The following is a 22,370-nucleotide window of genomic DNA, read 5'->3' on the forward strand; positions in this document are numbered from 1 at the left end:
GTGGTCCTTTCTGACACTAGCAAAGCTCGGAGCAGCGACCCATTCAGCACCACGGAAAGCTCCTAGGCAAGCCAAAAAATGCCCAGCCTCTGGGCCCCGCCCCCTACGCGCGGTAATCCTTCCCACCCGGCCCCACCCAGATTTAAAACATCCTCACCCAGGTTCGCTCCAGGTTTGTTTGTGTCTTTTTTGTTTTTGTCGTTATTGTTTTGTTTTGATTCCAGGCTGGTCTGGAACTCTTATGTAGACAGAGTCCAGACTGGTTTCAAACTCACAGAAATCTATCTGCCTGCCTCTGCCTGCCTCTGCCTCCTGCTTGCTGGGATTAAAGTTCTGTGCCACCACACCCACCCCTCACTCCGTTTAAAGACCTGCAGGAAGCCTGGGCTGATAAATCACAGTTTCTTCAACAGAAACACGGGATGGCCGGGTGGGGAAGAGGACTTTATTGGGATGTTAGTGAAGATGGTGGTGGGATGGTGAATTCCAGGGAGTGACATACACTGGGACCCAGGTGGTGGTCACCTTAAGGAGCAATAAATTAACAGTAAAATAAATTAAGGTGAGGAGGTCCCTTGTGGGGCAGGAGCTGGGAATTTCTAAGGGAGTGGAATTTGGAACTTGGAAAGGGAAACAAGAATGAATTTGTCAAGATCTCCCTCCCCCACCGGAAGCTGGGTGTTGGGATTGGGGGACCGGAAGAAGGGCAGTAGGGCTCAGCTGAAGGCAGCTAGGGTTGGGGTCAAGGTCGTTCTTCCAGGAAGCGGTAGGTGGGGTTCTCATAGCCATGCCTCTGAAGTTCCCGGAGCTGCTGTTCCTCCAGGGTCAGCATGGGGTCCACCTGCAACAGGGCCAGGAAAGGGCTCAGTGCCGGAAAGGGGCAGGGCTACTTTTAACTCCGCCCCCCACCGCGATGTCTGGCCCTCTCACCTCCACCACTCCATGGCTGATAGTCCCGTAGGGTTTCTTCTTGCGCAGAAGCAGCAAGGATAGGACAATGAGGGAGCCTCCTCCAGCTCCCATGATCAGCAGACCTGACAAGGCCTCTCGGGACACTCCAGTCCCGGCGGGCGCCTATGGAGAAAGGAGCCAGGACCAAGAGTATCTTTGAGGCTCTGCAGGATCCACTGCAGCTTTGGAGGCCACAGCCTGGACACCGACCTCTGACCTTGCCCCAGGATCTGCTTCTTACCAATTCATCCCGCTGGATATCTGACGAGTGGAAGGGAAACCCCCTTGGGGCAGATGCGTTCACCTGGGGACACAGGAGATGTCAGGAGATGCCATGGACCTTGGGGCCTAGACGGGTACCTCCCAGCCCAACAACACTAAGTCCATGTCCCCGGCAAGCTCCTTCCTGAAGCTGAGGAATCCAAGCCTCCAGAACCTTCCCTCCGCCCAGGGTCCAGACCTCCACTCACTTACCTTTTGTTCATACTGCTCCAGTGGGGTTAGCTTCTCTCTCCCAGAGGAGGAAGAATCTTGATCTGTGGACCCTACCCCACCCAAGTCACATACATCAGAAAGGATGCTGGACTCCACTCCAGGAGGCTTGGGCTCCCTGCCGTATGCAGCCCTTTCCCTTCATGGTTTAGGGTTTGGTGGGATTTGGTGGCTGGGTCTATGCTGTGTGACACTTACCTTTTGGAAGGGTCACTGGGGGATCTGCTAGCAGAGGAGACAAGATGAAAGATGAAACAGTGAAGAGAAAGAAAGAGTAGAGAACCCCACCAGGACTGAGGACCCCACAGAGGCTCGATACCCCCAGATAACCCTCTTTATTCCTCTCCACGTGCTGTGGTGGCACAGACACCCCCAGACCTTAGGGAAAGGAAGAAGGTTGTATGCTGGGTATGGCATTGCACGTTTGTATAACCTCAGCACTTGGAAAGCTAAGACAAGAAGAGTCTAAGGCCATCTGAGGCTAAATAGTGAGTCCCAGGCTAGCCTGAGCTACAGAGATCCTGTCTCAACAATCTAAAGACTGAATTAGGCCTTGTAACACATGCCTGTAATCTGAGCTACTCAGGATGTTGAGTTCAAGGCCTGCCAGGGCTACTTAGACTGTCTAAAAAAGTAAAAGGGGGCAGGGTGGGGGAAGAAGGCCAGGGCTAGCACTGAGTGGAAGAACTTTCTTCTCTTGCTCAGCACGCACAAAGCTCTGGGCTCCTCAACAGCTTCTTCCTTCAGGCCAAGGAATCCGACATTGCAAAGGAAAGGGAAAGAGGCCTGCCCCTCAAAGGTAGGTGGGATTCTGTGTTCGCTCACCATCCTTGGATTCGGGAGGCTGAAGGCTACCTTTGTCCTCACTGCTGCTCCCGGGCACAGAGGCTTCCAGTTCACTGGGACCCAAGTGTTCAGCCTGGAGAAGCTCCTCTGAGGGGACACAGAAAGATGGCTAAGGCGGTGAGTGGACGGAGGCCACAGCAAGGCAAGGGCAGAGACCCTCACAGCAGAATGGATGGGAGATTAGAGAGACAGCAGAGACGTGCAAGGTGCTCCAGCAGGAAGAATGGTGGCTGAGCCTGCAGTAGCCCTGCCTCTTCAGATAGGTTTAGAGCTAGGCATGGGCTGATTGGAAGTCACAGTATACTGGGGGCTATGCAGGCTAATACTTTCTGGTCTTCTCTCTCTCTCATGTAGGCTCCCTCTGTTGAATCGAGATTTGACTTGTAACTTGTTCTAACCAATGGAACCTGGGCCCAATAACCCAGAGGTGTCGCTCAGTGGTGTACATGCCTAGCCTATAAAAGGCCCTGGGTTCTAGCCCCGGTACTACCCAACTTTTTTTCTTTTCTTTTGAGACAGGGTTTCTCTGTGTATTCCTGGCTGTTCTGGAACTGGTTCTGTAGACCAGACTAGCTTCAAACTCAGAGATCTGCTTGCTTCTGCCTTCCAAGTATTGGGATTAAAGATGTATACCACTACACTGGGCAACACAATTTTTTGAGGAGAGTAGGGCCAATGTATGGCTATATCACAACACTGAGGAAGCAGAGGCAGGAGGACTGTGAATTTGAGGGCTGGCCTGAGCTATATGGCTGCAGGCCAGCCTCAGTTACAGAGCAAAACCTTGTCTTAAAAAGCTAAAGACTAGGCATGTGGGGATGGTAAGGCATTTGCTTATCAGTGCACAGTCCTGGCTCCATCCCTGGTGACATTAAAAAAAAAAAAATCTGGCCTGGTGTTGGGGCACATGCCTATAACTCTAGCACTTGGAAGGTAGAGGCAGAAGGATTGCTCAAAGTTCAAGATTAGCCTGGTCTAACATAGTGAGTTTCAGACCAGTCGGTGCTACAAAGTAAGACCCTGTCTCAAAACAAACAAGCAAACGAAAAGCAAACCATGATTAAAATCAATCTGTACAATTAATTGACTACTAGCCAAACCACCAAAGGAAACACATCCAAACCAGACAGAGGAAAATAATTCAAATTAATTGAAAAAGAGAATTGGCTCTTAATCTGAGCTACCAAGTTCTAGGGTGATTTAAATGAAGAACGGGAAGTTGAGGGTGGGGAACCAAAGTCTGCCCTTGGAGAACTGGAGTTCGGGACAAAAGTAACAGGCACTCACGGATCTGGGGCCGCAGCTCCTGAGCCAGGTGAGGGTTCTGGTCGAGCAGCCCCAGGCTCTGATTCATTCGCTCTTCAATCACCTGAAGGTGGGTCTGGACCTGTGTGGAGTGAGCATGAGGGGTGACGCAGGGCTAGAGAAGAACAGGGTGAAAAGGAACTCAACAGGCATCATGGACAGGGCACATGGAAGTAGGGCCCAAGGGTCAGACACCCAGCCACAGGGCCAGGAAACTAAGGCAGGAGAAGCAGGACCCAGAGAGGACAAGAAGTATGGACAACAGTATCGGAGGCAAGAAGCCAGTAGGATACAGAGAATACGATATAGAGCTGGGAGTGTGGTGCATGCAGTGTTTGGGACGCAAAGATAGAGCTCTGTAAGTTCAGTCTGGTCTACATAGCAAGCTCCAGGCCAAACAAATAGGGCTACTGCATAGTATGACCCTCTCTCCAAAAGCAAAAACAAAGGGGAGAGAGAGAGAGAGAGAGAGAGAGAGAGAGAGAGAGAGAGAGAGGATACCAATGGAGGAGGAAGAAGACTCATGGGTCAGAGGGAGAAAGCAGGGCTGGAGGAACAGATGAGGGGCTGTGGGGGAGCCAGGACTTCATCTAGAGGATTCACAAAGGAGTCGTAATGGCTCATGGACAAGGCATAACATTCAGGAGCAGAGGAGAGCATCTGTGAACCAAAAGAGAATGTCCAAGAAACCGGAAGTAGAATCTTAGTGCATACAGCAGAGGTTCCAGGGAACACAAACAGGGTTAGGAAGGAAGGCAGAAGGACAAGCTCCAGGCTCAAGGGAAAGGATTCTGTGAAAGGAAGTAAAATCCAAGGGATCGGAAGCAAGATCCAAGAGACAGGAAGTGGGATTCCAAGGGACAGGAAGTAGGAATCCTGAGGGCAAGAAGGGAGTCAAAAGCAGAGTATGAGAAGTGTGTACTTGTGCACACATGTGAGTGCGTGTGCGTGTGTATGTGCATGTGCATGCTTTGGGGGCAGTGTTCCTGCATCAAGAAGCTGGGATTCGGGACTGGAGAGAAGGCTCAGCAGTTAGGAGCACTGACTGCTCTTCCAGAGGTCCTGAGTTCAATTCCCAATAACCCTGTATGGTGGCTCACAACCATTTGTAATGGGATCTGATGCCCTCTTCTTGTGTGTCTGAAGAGAGTGACAGTGTATTCATACACATAAAATAAATAAATGAGGGACAAGAATGGAGGGCCTGGAAAGGGTTTGGGGACACAAAGGGGGGGGGGGTGTTCCAGGCATAGAGAAGGGTTCTAAACTAAAAATGAGTGTCAAGAGAAGAATCTGGGACCTGGAGAGATGACTTAGCAGTTAAGAGCACTTGCTGCTCTTCCAGAGGACCTGAGTTTAATCCCCAGCACCCACATGGTAGCTCACAACTGTTTGTAACTCCAGTTCTAGGAGACTCAAATGCTCTCCTCTGGCCTCTTCACAAACCCGTCGCGCATCTGGTGAACAGATATGCAAGCAAAACACTCATACATGGAACATTCTTTTAGAGAGGAGGAGGGGGAGGAGGAGAGGAGACTGAGTTAGCATCCGGGGACCGGAAGCATGTTCTTACCTGAAAGCGCATCTGCTGGGCCTTCTCTGGGTCCACAGCGGCCACATGCTGGTAGTGCCTCAGGGTGTGCCTCTGCTCCTTCTGCTCTGCACGCAGGTAGCGTCTCAGAGCCATCAGAACTCGCTCAGCCTGTGGGAGGAACTAAGGCTGTCCAGGCTGATCTTAATCCTTCTCAACTGGTATTTGCCCTCACCTCTACCTCCCCACACCTGAGGTGGATCGCCCTGTAACGCTGCCAGGAAACCTTCCAGGGCGGCTCGGCGCTGGTCGTTGATCAGAGCGATGACTCTGGTGGCGTGGGTCTCCACGAGGCGCTGTCGCTCACCAGATACTTGTTCTTCCAAGGTTTGCAGTATGGACTGGAAGTGCTAGCGAGAGGGGCAGAGAGAGGAGAGAGAGAGCAGGTGGGTGAAAACCTGAATAAACATGAATCTAGAACAAAGAGGGTGGGCTTCAGTGGGACGGGAGGCTCAATGGAAGTGACAGGCTGTAGGGTCAGGTAGAGATGGGGCGGGGCTAGCCTGAGGGTGTAGGCTGTAAGATTAGGTAGGAACAATCTAGAAGCAGAACTGGTCAGTTAGAGGGAAGGCAGCCTGGGCAGCTCCAACCCAAAAGACAGGCTGAGCCCCCACAACGCTGACTGAGTGAAGCTCAGGACTGGAGGCTGAGGAAGAGGATCCTACATAGGTAGGGTCCCCCAAAGGCAACCGAAGGGAAGTGGGGCCAAGAGTTAGGAAGCTGGATTTGTTAGAGAGGGGCTGAGAAAATAAACGAGACCAGAGGGACAGGACCAACCACAGCCAGGAGACAGAGCCTAGCTTTGACGGGAAAACTTGAGAGAAAGGACTGGCCATTACTCCCTGTTTGAGAGAGGATTCCAAAGCCAGCCCTCAGGGGGCAGTGCTAGCTCAGCAGCAGGCACCAAGCCCTGAGCTCCATTCCGAGTAGAGACAGTGCCAAGTGTAAAGGTGGGTCAGGGAGGGAACAGGTGAGGAGGAAGGAATTGAAATGGGTGGAGTTTTCCCCAGTAGTAGGTGGGGCATGAGGGCAACTCGGAGGAGGGGGTCCTACCTCATTCAGGGCCTGCCTGTCGGCTTTTGGCAGGTTCTTAGATTGGCTGTCAGCCATGGCCCATTCACGCATCACCTAGAGGTGGATGGGGAGGCTTCAGGATCCCATGATCTATCCTGCTCCACACAGGGAGTCCCCCATACCCATCTCCAAGGCTTAAGAGATCTAAGTGGTACACCTAGCACCACTGAACTTTGGGTTCCCAAGAAGGAATAACCAGAGGGTTGGTTGGTTGGTTTGTTTTTCTTTAGATACAGGTTCTCATGTAGCCCAGGCTGGCCTCAAAGTCATTATATATTTGAGGCTGGCCTTGAACTTCTGATCCTCTTGCCTTAGCCTCTCAAGGATCCGGACTAAGGCATATATTACACCCAACCAGCTCCAAAGGAATTTAAAGTGGATTGTGCCGTAGACCAGCGTATCTATGGAATCTGATGGTATTTGCAGATCAGTGATCCATTGCCTGAGTATGGGCTTAGGTAGAAGGACGCTTGGTTACCCTTTAAAGGTAGTGTCAATAAAGAATGTCCCTGCATTTATGGAATCCCGCAGGGATGCTGGTTTCCTGGTCTCATCACCTCATTAATCTGCCGCATCCTGCGCTCCTCCAGGTCCATCTTGGCCCTCAGGAAACCCTCGTGCTCGCTGATTTCCCCAGGCATGCCAAAGTAAACATCCACACCATCAGTGGGCCTTGGGGTGGGAGTGACTGCAAGACAAGGGGTCAGGCAGGCAGGTCACGCTCCCTCTCTGAGAATTACATTGCCCAGAATGCACTAGAGACCAGCATGCATCCAGTTTAGCCATGGTTGTTGCCTGGGATCATGGTCCCAGGACTAACCAGTGTTTGCAAACTTCTGGAATCCATCATACCATTTTTAAAGCAATGTCTGTCAAACGACTCCTCTTCCGAGCGCCCCCTTCTGAGCCCTCTCGCCCTTCATTCTTCACAAACTAATCTACTGTATCCAAATCCATGACTGTCTCCTCCATTTCCCCAGTTGTGCCCCTCCCCACTAGGTCACTCCTAAGGGCACCCCTATACTCCCCCAAATACCCAAACCACAAATGCTGAAGAGGAGGCAGAGGAGGTTGACTCACCTCTGCTGACCATGACAGGGGTGTGGGAGCTGGGAGGTGGGGCCCTTTCCTCCTCCTCCTCCTCTTCTTCTTCTTCAGCCTGAGGGGGCTCTACGAAGTAATCGTCTACTGGCTGAGGGAAAGATTCCACCTCCTCTTCATCCTCACCTCCCTCTGTTCTGCCCCCCAGGGGCCAGGACCGGGTAGAGGGGTCACTGAAGGAGAAGAAGACTCAGCCGGTAAGATCTCCAGATAGGCTCCCAGGCGTCCATGCCCTGCCTCAGGAGCCACGGGGATGGGGGATGTGTATAGAAAGAGTCTCTGTCACTCACCCAACTGCCATCCCAGATGGGTTGGGAGTTGCCGGAGGTGGACAGCATACATATTCCACACCTCGGAACCGATCAGAGCCACAGGGCAAAAGCATGCCAGAGCCATGCAGGATGAGGCCCTGAGAGCTGCAGGCCTGCAGGAAGAGGAGGCCCGGAGGCCAGAAGGACCTGGTTGGAGGGTGTGGACAGAAAGCCTGGAAGCTGTGTTCTGGAAGTGGCTGAGGGATGGAATTCCTACATCCCAGTTTGAACGCTTGGGTTTTGGAAGGAAGGGCCTAGATTCCCAGGTCCTAGGGTTAGGAGATAGGTGGGACAAGGCCCTAACCTCCTGAGCCTCTTGATGCCTCCTGGTTGAACTCTCACACTGGTCCATATGCTCCTGGTGCAAGAACCGACAGCCTTCGGGCACTAGCAGGGCTTCACTCACAAACTCGCCAGCTGGGGAATGGGAGACACCAGAATCATAATAGCTCGGCCCTGCCCTCCTCAGAGTACAGGCATTTTATAGCTTTCCCAACCCATCACCCAGACTTCTAACGTAGCCCAGAGTCATCTCTGGGAAGCTCCCACTTCACCTCAGTTCTCACCCCCAACCCCCGAAGCAGGTGACTCACGCAGGCAATGGAAGGGCACAACCTCATGGTGGGGGTGGGCACATTTGCCACTTCGGGTACCCCCACACCAGCGCTCCATCGGGATGGCCTGTGTAGCCTGCTCCACACGTGCTATGTGCAGCTCTGGGTACATCTGTAGGACACAGTGTGTGGGTGTGTTGGGGGGGATCAGCCTACTGGCTAACCCCTGCCTTCTGCATCTCTTGTATTGGAGATTGAACCCAGGGCCTTGTACACTCCAAAGCAAGTACTCTACCACCAAACTACATGCCCAGCCTTCTTTTTATTTTTTATCTTGAGACCTTGTGATCCCTTTACATCAGCCTTTCCAATAACTGGGATTACGGGCCCAAGTCACTGTGCTCAGCTTGGGCAGTCCCTTTTCAAGTTTCTCGGTTCCGAAGGACATGCCCCTGGGCCTTCCTCTCCTGTCCATAGGACAGGTTCATGTATAAGCCTCTGATGCTAAGCTCGGGTCTACTGGTCATGCCCCCTAGTGGTGTCCCTTAAATTCACCATTCTCACGAGGTCTTGGTAAAGGTCCTCAGGCCTATTCATGCCAAGCTCCGAGCCCATATTTCAGGGCGACCTTGCTCGACAATCAGGTTTTTTTCTCAATATATCTCGCCTCTTTCACGCCCTGCCTTTCTCTGTTTACCTTCTAAGTAATTCTTCTCTTTATATTAGCCCCGCCTTTTTCACAGCTCTTAGGCAGGCAGGCAGCCATTCTCATTGGGCTCCGTCGCTTACTGAATTTTTTTTTTTTTTTTTTTTTTGAGACAGGGTTTCTCTGTGTAGCCCTGGCTGTCCTGGAACTCACTCTGTAGACTAGACTGGCCTGGAACTCAGAAATCCGCCTGCCTCTGCCTCCCAAGTGCTGGGATTAAAGGCGTGCGCCACTGAATCTTGCCGGTTTAAAGATCTTTCGATCTAAACCTTGCCTCTCCTTCGGCCACGCCCACTTACACTCCCACTTTTTCTAAAAGGCTCCACGGATTCCTAAACCCTGCCACTCTTCAAGCGATCTTGATTAGTCGACAGTTTTTATGGTTTTTATTTTTATTTTTGCAGTCTTTTCCCCCTATGCCCCCCTTAATTTCTCAAAATAAGTTCTGCGCTAGCCCTTCCTAGCCTCTTCGCTGGCCACAGACCCCAAGCTTTCCCTGGCTTTCCAGATCCTCTCCTCTCTGCCAAGTCCAGCTACCTCAAGGGTGACCCCGCCCCAGCTTGGACCCACTTTCTCATTGACCACGCCTCTCCCCGTGGGGTCCCGCCCACCTGTCTGCAGTACTCCAGCACGCGCTGCGGGTCCAGAAGACAGCGTCGTGATCGCTGTGGATCTGGTTCCCAGCGGCCGGTGCGCAGGTCCCGGTGAAGGGTTAGACGCCCACATAGTCCAGCCACTTGGGCCGATCCTGGAGCCTGGGAATGAAGGCAGTGAGGAGCCAGGGAACCTTGTCATCTGGGTTATCTGGTCCTTTGCTCCCTAAAACCTAGATAGGACTCCTACCCCTATCTCTAGCACCAGCTCCTTCTAAGCACCTCCTGGGTGGAGAGACTGTTCCCCGGGAAACAGATCCCGTGGGGCTGGAGCGCCCCAGCTCTCCCGTTGCTATGGTGACCCGGGTCCTCCCCCCCCCCCCCCCCGTTTCTCCAGGCCTTGTTGCTGAGAAGACAGGCTCCGCCCCCGCCCCAGCGGCTTGGGTCTGGAGCCTGAAGGGGTTAAACTTGAATCGTTGGGGGCAGGGGGCGAACCCAGGCGTTCTGGCCCCTCCTCCATCCATCCCCAGTTCAGGTTCCCAGTGAGGGGGTGCAAAGACGACAGGGCCTGGCTTCCCAGCAGGCCTGCACATCAGACCTTTAAGAATTATAGGAGCTATATCCGGATTGAGTAGTGGATGGAGGCCTGGACTCCTGGATGTTTGAGGGCAGGGGTTCATGTAGGTTCAGAGGATACAAGGGACCTAGGTTTTTAGATCCAAGCGCCTGCTGCCTGGTGCATCCTACACTTAGGTGGGCAGGGCTTGGGGCTTTGTCGTCTAGGGGTGCTCTGGATTTCTTGGACCAGAGGCTCTTGCAAAGAGCCAGGTCCGACGATGCGGGTGGGAGGGGGCAGGGACGTCAGACGATGGAGGAACCTAGGAGAATCTACAGTTCAGATCGCGTAGGGCAGGCCACCTGGCCAAAAGGACTATGGTGGCTGTCCTGCGTCCAGGTCCAGAGGCCGAGCCCCGCCCCTTCCCCATCCCCCGGACCCGGCCGGACCTCACCTCGGCCGCGCTGGGGCTCCCACCAGCCAGGTTCCCGACGGTGAGCTGCGCGCGCAGAAGCAGCAGCGACAGTGGCAGCAACAGCCGCAGCGGCGGCGGGCCCCGGCGGCGACCCTGTCCGCGAGCGGCGGGGCTGGCGGGCCCCATGTCCGGGCCTCGGGCCCTCACGTCCCCTGTGCTCCCGCCCGGCCCTGACCGGCCCCAGCGGTGACAGGAGCTCCCAGCGCCACCGCCGCCGCCGCCGCCGCCGCCGCCTCCTCCTCCCGCCGCCCCCGGGCTGCGCCGGCGCCGCCAGCCCCGCCCCGCGCCGGCCCCGCCTTCCCAGCCAGGACAATAGCGTGGCGGCTCTGCGCACTAAGAGGCTCCGGAACCCCGGGAGGGAGCCTGCGCCAAGTCCCAGCCCCTCAAGATTCCAGGTGTCACTGTCCGCGTTAAGGCCGAGTCACTAGGCTCAGTCCTGAGCATAGCCGGTTTTTTTGTTTTTTTGTTTTTTTTTGTTTTTTTGTTTTTTTTTTTTTGGACTTTCACCCTTAGCCTTCTCTTCTGGCAAATGCAGTCACTCATCATCAACATTGTCCTCCAAGGATGCCAGAATCCATGGAGGCAGGGGTCCTTCATAAATTCCCCTCTTGAGGTCCCAGAAATTATAGACCTCCAAATTTTCCCCAGTCAAGATCATAGGGAGTGTGTTAGGAATGCCTGTAATCCCAGCACTTGAGAGGAGGGGACAGGAGGATAGGAGTTCGATGCTAGCCTGTCTACATGCAACCCAATAAACAAAACGTTGTAGCTAGGTAAAGCCTGCTCCCCTCCAGGCCTCGTCTGTCTCAGGACCAGAGGCTAAGTCTGTCACCCTTGCTTCCTCAGACCTGGGAATTCAGCCTTCCTGCTCTAATTGCCAGGTGTCTGGACCTTCAAACACTTCCTCCAAAAATCCATGACTAAAGCCCCTTTCTTTACGGATGACTCAGGTCAGATGCTGGATACTATAACCTTCGAAGACCCAACACCTGAGGACCACTGTGTGGAGCCCCCCCAGTTCTCACCCACTTTAAGTACCACCTCAAGTCTTCTGCCTAAAGGGTTCACTGTTTTGTCTTAAGTGAGTGTAGAATCTTCTTTTTTTCCCCGGGGCCAACTGAGGCAACCAAGCTGTGTATGTGTGTGCATCTGTATGGACTTCTACTTGTCCGTCTTGTGGAAACCTGCCCACATTTGTCTGTCTTTGTGCATCTCTGTGGGTATGGTTGGGATGAGGTGGAGGTGTATTATTAAAAGAGCCTAAAGTGGAATGGTGATGTGCACCTGTAATCCCAGAGGGCCTGAGGCAGCGAGATCAAGCATTCCAGGCTAACCACTGAGAGAATGCTCAGCGGTTAGAAGTATTGGCTTTTCTCTCAGAAGACCCGGGTTCAATTCCCAGCACCCACACATTGTCTATAACTGTAGTTTCAGGGGACCCATTTGTCCTGGCCAGCGGGACATTAAACAGGGGCCCGGGGAGATCACCTGAAAGAGAGCGGGGGAGGGTGGGTAGCAGGCAAAGACGCAAAGAACGGCTACCTGTCTATAGGCTGGTCAGATCACAAATTTTACTTTTTCATACACGGGTTATATACATAAAAAGGCAGGATGTGGGGAAGGGGATGATGCAGGAGCGTAGGTGTTCAGGGGGAGTACAGATATCTTCCAGAACAGTGTGTCAGCTGGGTGAAGGTTCAGGGGACAGGCCACTATGACTCTGCCTATGATTCACTTGTCTTTATCTAAGTTGGTACTATCTACCCAAGGTCACCTATCTACAAGGTCTATGACTAGAGCCTGGCAACTATCTGTTTGTTTACAATAGCTTCTAGCCATCTGTTCTAGTGTTTTTCCACAGAGACCCAAGACTTTGTGCTAGCAGGCATGCATGTTAGGCCTACCGCTGTCTTCAGGCCTTTAGTGTATAGACAGAGATGCCCCTGACACCCATTCCTCAGTTCTGTCCGCAGGGACCAGGCATGTATATAGCGTACATGCAAACAAGAAACCCACACAAGTAAAATAAAAATAACAAATCTTTAAACACACACACACACAAAAGTGCCTTCAGTAGTAAGCCAGTAACAAGGGTCTGAGGAAGAACTTAGGATGTCATTGCTATTGCCACCCCATGTGCTAGGGGAGAGGAAAGACTATGCACAGCACAAGCTTTACAGGCCTCTTCATTCATGGAAAACACCAGGAGACTCTGCCAAGCACATTTGTGTCTTTGCCCTCTTTTTTTTTTTTTTTTTCTAAACATAAATATTCTTATCCCAAGACTCCCCTTTATTTCTTTTCTTTTCACCACATTCCTTGGATTCAATTCTTTCTGTATCTTTAAGGAAGGAATCAAGATAATGGCCATTTTGATTCCCAGAGAATGGACAACCATATTGGCTATATGTTTATTGGCCAGGACGGGAGGGGGGATTATTCTTTTCATCTTGATTTGTCTTACGTTATCCTTCCTCTTGATGCAGATGGTCCTATATCTTCTCTACAGGCTGGAAATGCCTTCCATCTATGTCCCTAGTTCCCATCACCTCCTGTCTTTGTCCCTTGGCAATGTATTTAGTTGCCATCTTGAATGTCTTTCTCACAGGAGAACAACTAGGCATAGTGGCCATATTGCTCCCACTTGGAGAATCCGCTTTGGCTGAACTGCGTGTACATCAACAGTCCTGATGCTTGCAATCATCTTTTCCTCCGTCAGTGTTCAGTTTTGGAGAGGTTGGTCACCAACTTGTTCTGACTCCCCAGAAATCTGGACAACACACTTTATGGCAAGCTGAAGATCCCGAGACTCTTCAAGTGGAGAGATGCATTCACACGTGAGTCTGTAGACGCTGGTGGCTGGGTGGAGACAAGGTAGCATAGGGGAAGGGGGGAGTTCCAGAGCTCAAATCTGGGGGTCCAAAGGATGTGGGTTTCATATAGCTGGTGAAGGCACGGGGATGAGGGGTGGTGAGATAACCTGCCGGAGCTCTGTACAGTCTGCAGGGAGGGACTAAATCCAGATGTGGCTTGAAGTCATAATAAGTGGGAGTCCCCGGAAGACCAATCGGAGAGGGTGGTGGCAAGAAGAGGCCTCCTCCAGGGGCTTCTCCAAGGCTAAGGCTCACACTGACCCCTCGAACCTTGTAGTAACCATTGGTTGGATCCTGGGGAACAAACAAGATTTGGTAAGGAATGTGTGTAGAGAGGTAAGGATCATAGGTGGAAAGACACACGGAGGTACAGCTGGACCTAGAGATAGGCATGAAGGCAGAAAGCAGAAAGAGTAGAGGCAGAGACTCCCAGACAGAAAGCTAGACATATAGACCAGCATAGAATGGGTGGGGTAGGGGGCTGGCTTTCTAGAACAAGTGAGGTCTAGCTGAAGTTGGGGAGGGATGAAGATGGGAATGGGAAAGGGAAGGAGGAAGGGAGAGAGGAAAAGAGGGAGAAAGGAAGAGTGGCCTTTAGGTCAAGAGAAAAGCACACTCAAATACAGACAAGAAGGTTTTAACTGGGTGGGCTTGGGGATGTAGTTCAGTCAGTAGAGCACTTGTCTAGGCTGCGCAAGGCCCTTGGTTTCATTTCCAGCACTACATGAAGTCAACGTGGGGGCACAAGCCTTTAATCCCAGCACTCAGGAGGATAATCAGGGGCTTATGAGTATTCCTGGCTACAAACTCAGTTTGAGCCAGCCGGGGATACTTGAGACTCTGTCTCAAGGAAAAGTCAGAATGAGGGCTTTAGAATGGGAGTCAACGTGTCTATCCTAAGACAGAATTCCAAAGTGGAGATGTATTTAGGGAATGTGAGGGTAGGGTGGGACATCGTGGAAGGAAGACCCATGTCTGGAAGACAGCAGCTGAACAAAGAGACACTTAGAGGCATAAAACATGGCAGATGGGGAAAGAAGGGCTGGGAACCAAGGCAAAATCAATCAATAACAGAAGCCAATGCTGCAGCTGGGGAGCTGGGGAGCTGGGGAGCTGGGGAGCTGGGGAGCTGGGGAGCTGGGGAGCTGGGGAGCTGGGGAGCTGGGGAGCTGGGGAGCTGGGGAGCTGGGGAGCTGGGGAGCTGGGGAGCTGGGGAGCTGGGGAGCTGGGGAGCTGGCCCAGGAGGTAAGAGTGCAGTTAAAGGCAGGTCTTTATTGGGGTGAAGGGGCTCACGACAAGGCTTCTCTGTGTCACCCTGGCTGTCTTTCCACCACACTATGACAAACTCAGGTCATAAAGTTTAGCAAGTGCTTTTACCTGATGAGCCATCTCTTCCTCCCTTGTTCGTCTTTCTGATTCTTATTTATTTTTATTGAGTCAGGGTTTCTCTGTGTAGCTCTGGCTGTCCTAAAACTTACTCTGTAGACCAGGCTGGCTTCACACTCAGAGATCCACCTGCCTGGGCAAAGTCTTAAAGTGACAGAATTTTTTTTGTTTTTGTTTTTTGTTTTTCGAGACAGGGTTTCTTTGTGTAGCCCTGGCTGTCCTGGAACTCACTCTGTAGACCAGGCTGGCCTTGAATTTAGAAATCTGCCTGCCTCTGTCTCCCAAGTGCTGGGATTAAAGGCGTGCGCCACCACCGCCCAGCTTAAAGTGACAGAATTAAAAGGAGAAGAAAAGCTGCCAAATGTGGTCAGGTCTGAGGTTTGCAACCCCAGCAATCCAGAGGCTACACGAGAAAGACTGTGTGGAGTCCAAAGCCAGCTACAGTGAGACCCTGTCTCCACAGAATTGTTCTGTTCTTGAAGTGGGGTGAGCCAGAGACTCAGTGACTGGGAGTGAGCTCCTCCCCCAAAACTCACCTTTGTCTCCAGAGCCTCTTTTTCCTCAAGAACCAAATCATTGTGGTCAGTGTGTACAATGGGGCCCTGAGGTGGGACAAATAATGATAAACCATGGTCAGAAGATCATCCTACCTATCTCTCTGCCAGATCCCAAAGTCTTTCATGGCCTTCCTTAGAGGCCAGGCTGAAGAGAGCTGAAGGTTAGATTTGACAACAAGGAAGGCTGTGAGGATACATTGAGCTGACAGGATAACTGGGAGGAAACATACTTGCAATTGTGAGGATACTGTGGGTCTGGGGTCATTATGTTTAAGACTGGGGGCCAAGCTGGTTATAATGGTACATGCCTTTAATCTCAGCACTCAGGAGGCAGAGACAGAAGGATATCTGATTTGGAAGCCAGCCTGGTCTACATGGCTAGTTCCAGGACAGTCAGGACTGCATAGAGAAACCCTATCTCAAACAACAACAAAAAGCCTAGGGCCATACTTGAGTTGGAAGGTAGGTTGGGCTGCATTATTATGCTGGTCTGGGGGCACAATGGAATGTAGGGACCCAGAATCTTACCCGGTCCTCACTGCTGCCTGTCTCCTCCTCAGGGCCACGTGAACTGGAACCTTCACTGCTTCCTGGGATCCGGACTAAGTTCTTTTGCTTAGAGTGAGAGCCTGAGGCCCAGGAAGTGAGAGACAGAGGTAAGGGGAAAGTGACCAATACTTGAGAACAGAGCTAACTGGACAAAGTGGGCTAGGAAGGCTGGAACCCACCAAGAACTCAAGCCTGGGAGAGATGGAACAGAGCTGGGGTGATCCCAAGGAAACTGAGTCAGGACTAGGATAGGATGAACCCTGTGCAAGCTTTGGGGACTAAGAATGGAACCAAGTCCCAAGGCTATCAATCAAGGGTGTCAATTAAGGGGTTGGGCCTAGACAGGGGATGGAGAGGAGTGGGGGTTGGGACCAAGGCAGGTTCAAGGCACGGATACTTGCCATGGCGCCAGCAGCAGAGGACCACTCCAGTGATGATCATAAGGACAGAGGTGGCTGCAGAAGCTGCTCCAGCCACAATCCGGACAGTGGGCAGCAAGTCTAGAAGGAGCAGACAGGGTGTGAACAGTGGGCAGGAAGTCTGTCAGGAACACATGGGGTATAGACAGTGGGCAGCTAGCCTGTAAGGAGCAAATGGGGTGTTCTGAGATGGCTGATCAAAAGACTGGGCGAGGGGTGGGGGGAGCAGGGAAACCAGGGCTCAAGGCCTGGGTTTGGGATGCCTAGGTTCAGAAAACTACCAGTCTTGGCATTTCCCCAGATTTGTAGTGTGCTCTGTCTAGTGTCTGAGGACCCATGAATTTGGGGATTCGTAGCTTGAGAGTATGTCAATTTAAAATCCCTTGGCAAGTTACTTCTGTAATCACAGCACTTGGGATGATGCAGGAGGACTGCCAGTAGTTGAAGACCAGCTTGGTCTATCTGAGACTCTGTCTCTGTATTATTGGAGACTCTGTCTCCAATAATACAATAATAAACTAACAAACAGGGCTGGCAAGATGGTCCAATGGATAAAGGTGATTACTACTAAGTCTAATGCCCTGGGTTCAATCCTGGGGATCCACGTAATGGAAAGAGAGAACTGACTTCCACAAGCTGTCCTCTGACCTCCATGTGTGCACTGTGGCAGAAACATGACCCCCCATATAAACAAACAGATAGATAGATAGATAGATAGATAGATAGATAGATAGATAGATAGATAGAGACAGATAGATGTAAACAAACACCATAACTTTAGGGATGCTTAGAACTTGAGATTCTTTTATTTCACAATTTCCCGTATTTGTAGATTCCTAGTATGGAATGGCATCTCCATTTAGGGTTCTGTATTTGAGAGAATTATTGATTTGATGGTCCTATGATTCAAGAAATTCATAGGGCTTTCTTGTTTTGTTTTATTTTGTTTTAAATGCTATTGTATGTCTGTATATGTGGGGGGATATGAATGGAGGTCAGAGAACAACTTTGGGGTATTGGTTCTCTCCTTCCATGTGGGTTCTGAGTGCTGAACACCGGTCATCAGACTTGGTGGCAACTGTCTTTACCTGCTGAGCCATCTCGCTGTCCTGAATTCATAGTTTTGAGATTTGCTAGCTTTGGGGAGTCAGCATTTAAAAAGCATTATAGTTCGGTAGCTTCAATCTTGGGAACCACCATGTTTATGGGGTTTGGAATGCTCAGGTTTAGGGGTCTTTGGGTCAATAACTCACCTCTACGGCCCAGGTGGATCTGGATTCGTCCCTCACCTAGCCGGTTGCGGGCACTGCAGTTGAAGCCGGTGGTAAAGTCGGACTCCTGGGTTCCGGAAATGTGTAGCACAGAAATAAGGCCTGGGCCCTGTCCCCCTTCCACTTCCGGGGCTGGGAAGGCCTCCACTAGGAACCTGCCTAGTGAACCTGCCTCCAGGAAGCCCTCGTCCCAAGACCAAACCTAAGAGCCAGGTTGGGGGGGGGGGGAGGGCAAAAAGTCAATTAGGAGCTTGGGATAAACAGAGGGGCTGGTGGGACATGGGAGATGTCAATGTCAGGTGTGGGAGGGCTGGTGTGTCATAGAAGTGAAGGTCCCTTCCTTACCACGGAGTCCGGAGCAGGGGAAGCAAACACCACACACTGGAGACGAGCAGGGCCCCTCAGGAAGGCTGGTGCAGGGTGCAGGGCTGTCACTACAGGGGGTGCTGGAATGCAAACTACGGACCATTAGACACAGGTCTTGATCTCTTCAAAACTAATTCTGAATAAAGCGAGGTCAGACCTAGTCACTATGGTTTCACACCCCCCCCCAAAAAAAACAAACAAACAAACAAAAAAAAACAGGCCACACTTCTTTACTGACCATAACAGGATAGGCCTGCCCCTTCTTCAACAAGTCCAGCTCCAATCCTAGTTCCTATGACTCTCTTTCAACGTCCAACTCCCTGCCCCACGAGGTTCTCTCACCGTTCACTGTCAGCCTCGCCTGCGCTGTGCCGCCTCCCAGACCCGTTCGCCTCGGCTCAGCCCTGCACACATAGTCGCCCGCATCCTCCAGTGCCACGGACGGAAGCCGCAGCGTGGGCCCGGAGCTCAGCACCTAGCACAGGGAAGGGGCATCAGAGACAAGCCTCGGGGAGGAAGCTCCGTCCAGTTCCAGCTGTCACAAGCCCCAGATCGGACTCCACCTGAGAGCCACCGAGGCGGGTCCAGGTTATCCGTGGAAGTGGGTTCCCACGCCAGGCACAGCTGAAGGAGGCGTCTTTCCCCACGTCCACAGACACAGGCTTCGGTTTTGCCTGCAGAATGGGTCCATCTGGAGGAGAGAGATGAGTGGTGTGGAATGAGCCTCTGACCTAGGATCTGCTTCTCCAGAACACTGGAGATCCAAGCTTAGGTCCCTAGGCAACACCGGCCACTAAATGTCCTCGCCCACAAGACCTGTGCTCACCCCTGCCACGCTTAGATCTTGTAATCCAGCCAAACCCAGCCCTACACCAGTCCTAGCCCCGCCTTCTGGTACGACCACATTCACCTCGGTCCACCCACGGCCCCGCCCCTTCTCACACAACACTTCCAGCGCCGTGCTGCGGTTGGCGCTTCCGACCGCGTTGCTGACCTCGCAGGACACCGGCTCAGTCAGGAATGTGGCATCTGCAACGACCTCCAACCTTGGTCCACGTGCCCCGAGCACCGGGGATCCCCCCTTCGCCCACCTGCGGAGACAGGGACGTTATTAATGTCGTCCTCTCTCCTCAACTGCTAGAGACAGGTGACATTTTTCCTCACCTGTATCCAGTGACCGGAGGCTGGGCAGTGGCTTGACACAGGAAAGTTACCTTCTCTCCCTCCTGCACAGTCTGGGGCTCAGCAGACAGGGTCACCTTTGGGGGATCTGTGGGAGTAGGGTGTGGCTCTCTAACTCTCTTTTCTGAGGCAGAAGCTGGGCTTTCAGTTCCCACTCCTCCAGGTACCCCAGGGTACCATCCCTCTGCCCTCTCCTTCCTGTATCACATGCAGGGGCTCAGGCCCACCCCGGTCTTTCCAGGACCAATTGCACTCACACTGAAGGCTCAGTGTAACAGCGGTGTCCCTCCCAGTGGGCAGGGCCTGGCTTCGCGCTCTGCAGATCAAGGTGGCGCCATCGTCGTGACTGGAAGGGGTCAGGAATAAGGTGTTTTCTATTGTTCCAGTGGCCTTGTCCTTCAGCGTGGTCTAGAGGTGATAAATACACAATAATTATTCTTTTCTTTTTGGTCAGGGTGTCACTATGGATCCGAGCCTGGAACTCCTGATCCTCCTGCCGTAGTCTCCTGAGTGCGGGGGCTACAGGTGTGTATTATTACCACGCCCCACATTAACAATGATTCCATCTATAACTTCCATAAGAACCATCTTGGAAACTTTTAGTCACTCACATGTTTTATTTAATTCTCTATTTTATCCTACGAAGTGATTAATGCTACTATTTTTTTTCCCATTGTACAAAAGAAGAAACTGAGGGACAAAGAGGTTAAACACCATATGCAAAATCAAGTAATTAGCAAATGATTGAGCCAGGAAGTCTGGCTTGAATCACTGAATGGCTGCCACTCCTCCTAGATAAGCCTGTGGTTAGAGTGGTCCCTGAGTCTCAATCATGAACAAGGAATGGCAAAGAGATTCAGACCCAACCTGGTGGAAGCTGGTCCCATCCAGCCGGATCCCATCTCGGAACCACAGTAGTTCTGGAGCAGGTCGGGCATCCCCACGACTCCGACAGGTCAGATTTCCAGGAACTCCAGCAACCAGAGACACAGAGGGGCCGCCTAGTACCTGGGGAGCTTCTGGGGGGACTGCATGGTAGATCTGGGGTCAGAATTGAATCCCTCTCAGCTCCAACCCTCCACTCCCCTAGGGTTCCTGAGCTCTGCTACTTCCAAGTAGTCCTGGCTGCTCCAACCCCTCACCCCCAGCTCCCACATTGCAAACGGGTTGGATCCTCACCCATCACATGTAGTTGGGCTGGTCGTGATCGGAGACCTGCTTGTGAAGCCTGACACTCATATGATGCTTCATCTTCCAGTTCCACAGGCTTAATGTGGAGATCATGCTGGCCACTGGCTGAATTCCCTGATATCCAGTACCGGGACCACCCTGGAGACAGAAGAGGCCGTACATAATTCTGAACTCCTGGCCTCAAGTCTTCTTCATCTCCAGGTACCCCGCCTCAGAGAGCAGGGAAAGAGCCACGCATTCCACGATAAAACACTATTTAAAAGCATGTGCTGGGACAGGGTATGGTGGAGCACACCTTTAAATCCCCAGCATTCAGGAGTATGAGGCAGGCAGATCTCTTTGAGCTTGAGGCTAGCCTGTGCTACATAGGGAGTTCAGGCTGCCTGGGATCACATAGAGAGACCCAGTCTCAAAAACCAAACCAAACCAATAACAGGGGGAAAAGTGTGTACTAAGTCCAGAGAGATTCTACGCCTCCTGGCAATTTATAGTTGTCACAAATTTGGGAGTGAAAAAGCCAGAAAGGAATACAAGAAAACAATTCCCATTAAAATTAAAATTAGGTCGAGCCAGATTCAGGTAGTACATGCTTGTAACTCCAGCACTCAAAAGGCTGACGCAAGAGGATCTCGAGTTCAGGACCAGCCTGGGTTGCAGAAGGAGACCCCAACTCAAACAACAAAACAAACCAACAAGCAAAAATTACATATAACATTACCGTTCCCCTACCATAGAGGAAAGTAAAAGGGGGCGGGGCTTCTGAGGCGCTCACCTTAACCTGAGCATTAACTATGTGACTGTCTATAATTATTGGCAAGGTATCCATGCAGTTATATGATGTTTTAGAATAAAGATGATAATCTCCAAACACAGGGATCACATCTCTTCAAAGGCAATTATTTTAAAACTCAGGATTCCCAATTCCCAAATATTCTCGGGAGTCTGTCAGTCTCCAAAGTTGAACTGTCAGATGCAGCCCATGCCCAGCAGCCCCGCGATGATATCAGCCCTTCCCTGAGCAGAGCCAGCCTCACCTGGAAGGTCTCTTTCGCCCCCTAGAGCCAGCCCATCCTTAGTCCACTGCACGAGACCCCTGTATGCGCCCAGAGCGCAGGGCAGCCGGGCTTCCTCCCCCAACAGCACCACCACGTCCTCTGGCTGTTGAAGGAAATGGGGCGATGAGCCTAGGACAAGAGGTGCAGCTGAGCTTAGAAAAGGAATCCCCTTATGCAAGACCCAGGGGGTCCAGTCTCCAAAGCCCCCCTTTCTCACACTCAGAAGCCCTGACTTCTAAAGTACTCTCTCACACCTAGAACTAGGAGCCCTTAGTTTTCTCCCAAACAAGGCGGTAATGGACAAATAACCCTCTCTAAAGTTCCCCCTAGCGAGGGGGGCTGGGGAGGGGTACCTGCATGCCTTCTGAAGCAGCAGAGGAAAACCAGGAAGGCGAAGGTCAGCATCCCGAGTGTGTGGACCCCAAGATCTCACAGACTTAGAATTGCACTGGTTCCCCTCCAACTTCTTCCTCGGTAGCACGCCGCTCACCACACTGGACTGGAACCCCTCTCTGCACCCCACTCTTCTCTCCGGGCTGGAAGATATTATGTCTGGCCCAGAGTCCCCGAAATCTGGCTCATCTGCAGTCTCCGGTGTTGTGTGTGGCTCACGGGTTGCAACCCTAGGACTGCGAGAGACTCACTAGTCGGGAGGGATCCTATTCGCCCCGCCTCCTGGAGACCCGGCCTCTTCCCATTGAGAAACTCCCGCGCCTTGTGTGCGACAGCTAGAGACGTTCAGGGAAGCTGTCCGCGCAGCAGGAGGGCGCCCCTGCATTATCAGGGGGTCTGAGAGTTGGAACATCTGAGTCCAAGTTGGGGCCCTTGCTCCAGTTGAACACCTGCACCCTGCTGAGATTGAAGGGGAGGCGGGAATGAGGAGGAGAAGGAGGAGGCGGGGGTGGGGGTGGAAGGGAAGAAGAGAATGGAAGAAACTTGCTCAGCCCAAGTCCTGGAGGGACTGAG

General features: G+C 52.2%; 2 protein-coding genes across 6 annotated transcripts; both read right to left on the reverse strand.

Annotated features, from left to right (window-relative positions):
- Positions 1-425: 425 nt before the first annotated feature.
- Positions 426-10,794, reverse strand: Aplp1 (amyloid beta precursor like protein 1). 4 transcript variants are annotated; one of them, XM_034509339.2, is made up of 17 exons: positions 10,535-10,794; positions 9,543-9,686; positions 8,265-8,397; positions 7,976-8,088; positions 7,651-7,784; positions 7,340-7,533; positions 6,817-6,947; positions 6,239-6,313; positions 5,377-5,535; positions 5,168-5,296; positions 3,577-3,676; positions 2,299-2,376; positions 1,642-1,665; positions 1,426-1,496; positions 1,193-1,255; positions 931-1,074; positions 426-841 (listed from the first exon to the last, which is right to left on the reverse strand). In XM_034509339.2, the coding sequence occupies exons 1-17, from the start codon at positions 10,679-10,681 to the stop codon at positions 743-745; spliced, it is 1,938 nt and encodes a 645-aa protein (XP_034365230.1). In that variant the 5' UTR covers positions 10,682-10,794; the 3' UTR covers positions 426-742. The 4 variants fall into 4 exon arrangements, with proteins under 4 accessions (XP_034365230.1, XP_034365219.1, XP_034365211.1 ...); XM_034509328.2 differs by having other exon boundaries at positions 1,642-1,668; XM_034509320.2 differs by having other exon boundaries at positions 2,269-2,376.
- Positions 10,795-12,104: 1,310 nt separating this feature from the next.
- On the reverse strand, positions 12,105-22,302 carry Kirrel2 (kirre like nephrin family adhesion molecule 2). Of its 2 annotated transcripts, none has more exons than XM_076931710.1 (15): positions 21,758-22,302; positions 21,384-21,507; positions 20,338-20,487; positions 20,026-20,186; positions 19,416-19,566; positions 19,141-19,246; positions 18,919-19,067; positions 18,540-18,667; positions 18,319-18,451; positions 17,956-18,056; positions 17,593-17,812; positions 16,322-16,420; positions 15,900-16,000; positions 15,351-15,416; positions 12,105-13,722 (listed from the first exon to the last, which is right to left on the reverse strand). In XM_076931710.1, exons 1-15 carry the CDS (start codon positions 21,761-21,763, stop codon positions 13,387-13,389), a joined length of 2,031 nt encoding a protein of 676 aa, XP_076787825.1. In that variant the 5' UTR covers positions 21,764-22,302; the 3' UTR covers positions 12,105-13,386. The 2 variants fall into 2 exon arrangements, with proteins under 2 accessions (XP_076787825.1, XP_034379313.1); XM_034523422.2 differs by having other exon boundaries at positions 21,384-21,533.
- Between the last annotated feature and the right edge of the window lie 68 nt (positions 22,303-22,370).

Source organism: Arvicanthis niloticus, chromosome 1, assembly GCF_011762505.2.
Source record: "Arvicanthis niloticus isolate mArvNil1 chromosome 1, mArvNil1.pat.X, whole genome shotgun sequence".
Classification (NCBI taxonomy): Eukaryota; Metazoa; Chordata; class Mammalia; order Rodentia; family Muridae; genus Arvicanthis; species Arvicanthis niloticus.

Excerpts from the sequence above, each read along its gene's own strand:
- Kirrel2 (XM_034523422.2), bottom strand. The coding sequence starts at position 21,809 with ATGCTGACCTTCGCCTTCCTGGTTTTCCTCTGCTGCTTCAGAAGGCAT. Across the intron at positions 19,567-20,025 it reads ATGGGACCAGCTTCCACCAG|ACCACGCTGAAGGACAAGGC; the intron begins GTTGGGTCTGAA and ends TATCACCTCTAG. Across the intron at positions 18,452-18,539 it reads CCCGCCTCGGTGGCTCTCAG|GTGCTGAGCTCCGGGCCCAC; the intron begins GTGGAGTCCGAT and ends TCCCTGTGCTAG.
- Aplp1 (XM_034509312.2), bottom strand. The coding sequence starts at position 10,681 with ATGGGGCCCGCCAGCCCCGCCGCTCGCGGACAGGGTCGCCGCCGGGGC. Across the intron at positions 6,314-6,816 it reads GGATGCGGCAGATTAATGAG|GTGATGCGTGAATGGGCCAT; the intron begins GTGATGAGACCA and ends ATCCACCTCTAG. Across the intron at positions 1,075-1,192 it reads ATATCCAGCGGGATGAATTG|GCGCCCGCCGGGACTGGAGT; the intron begins GTAAGAAGCAGA and ends CTTTCTCCATAG.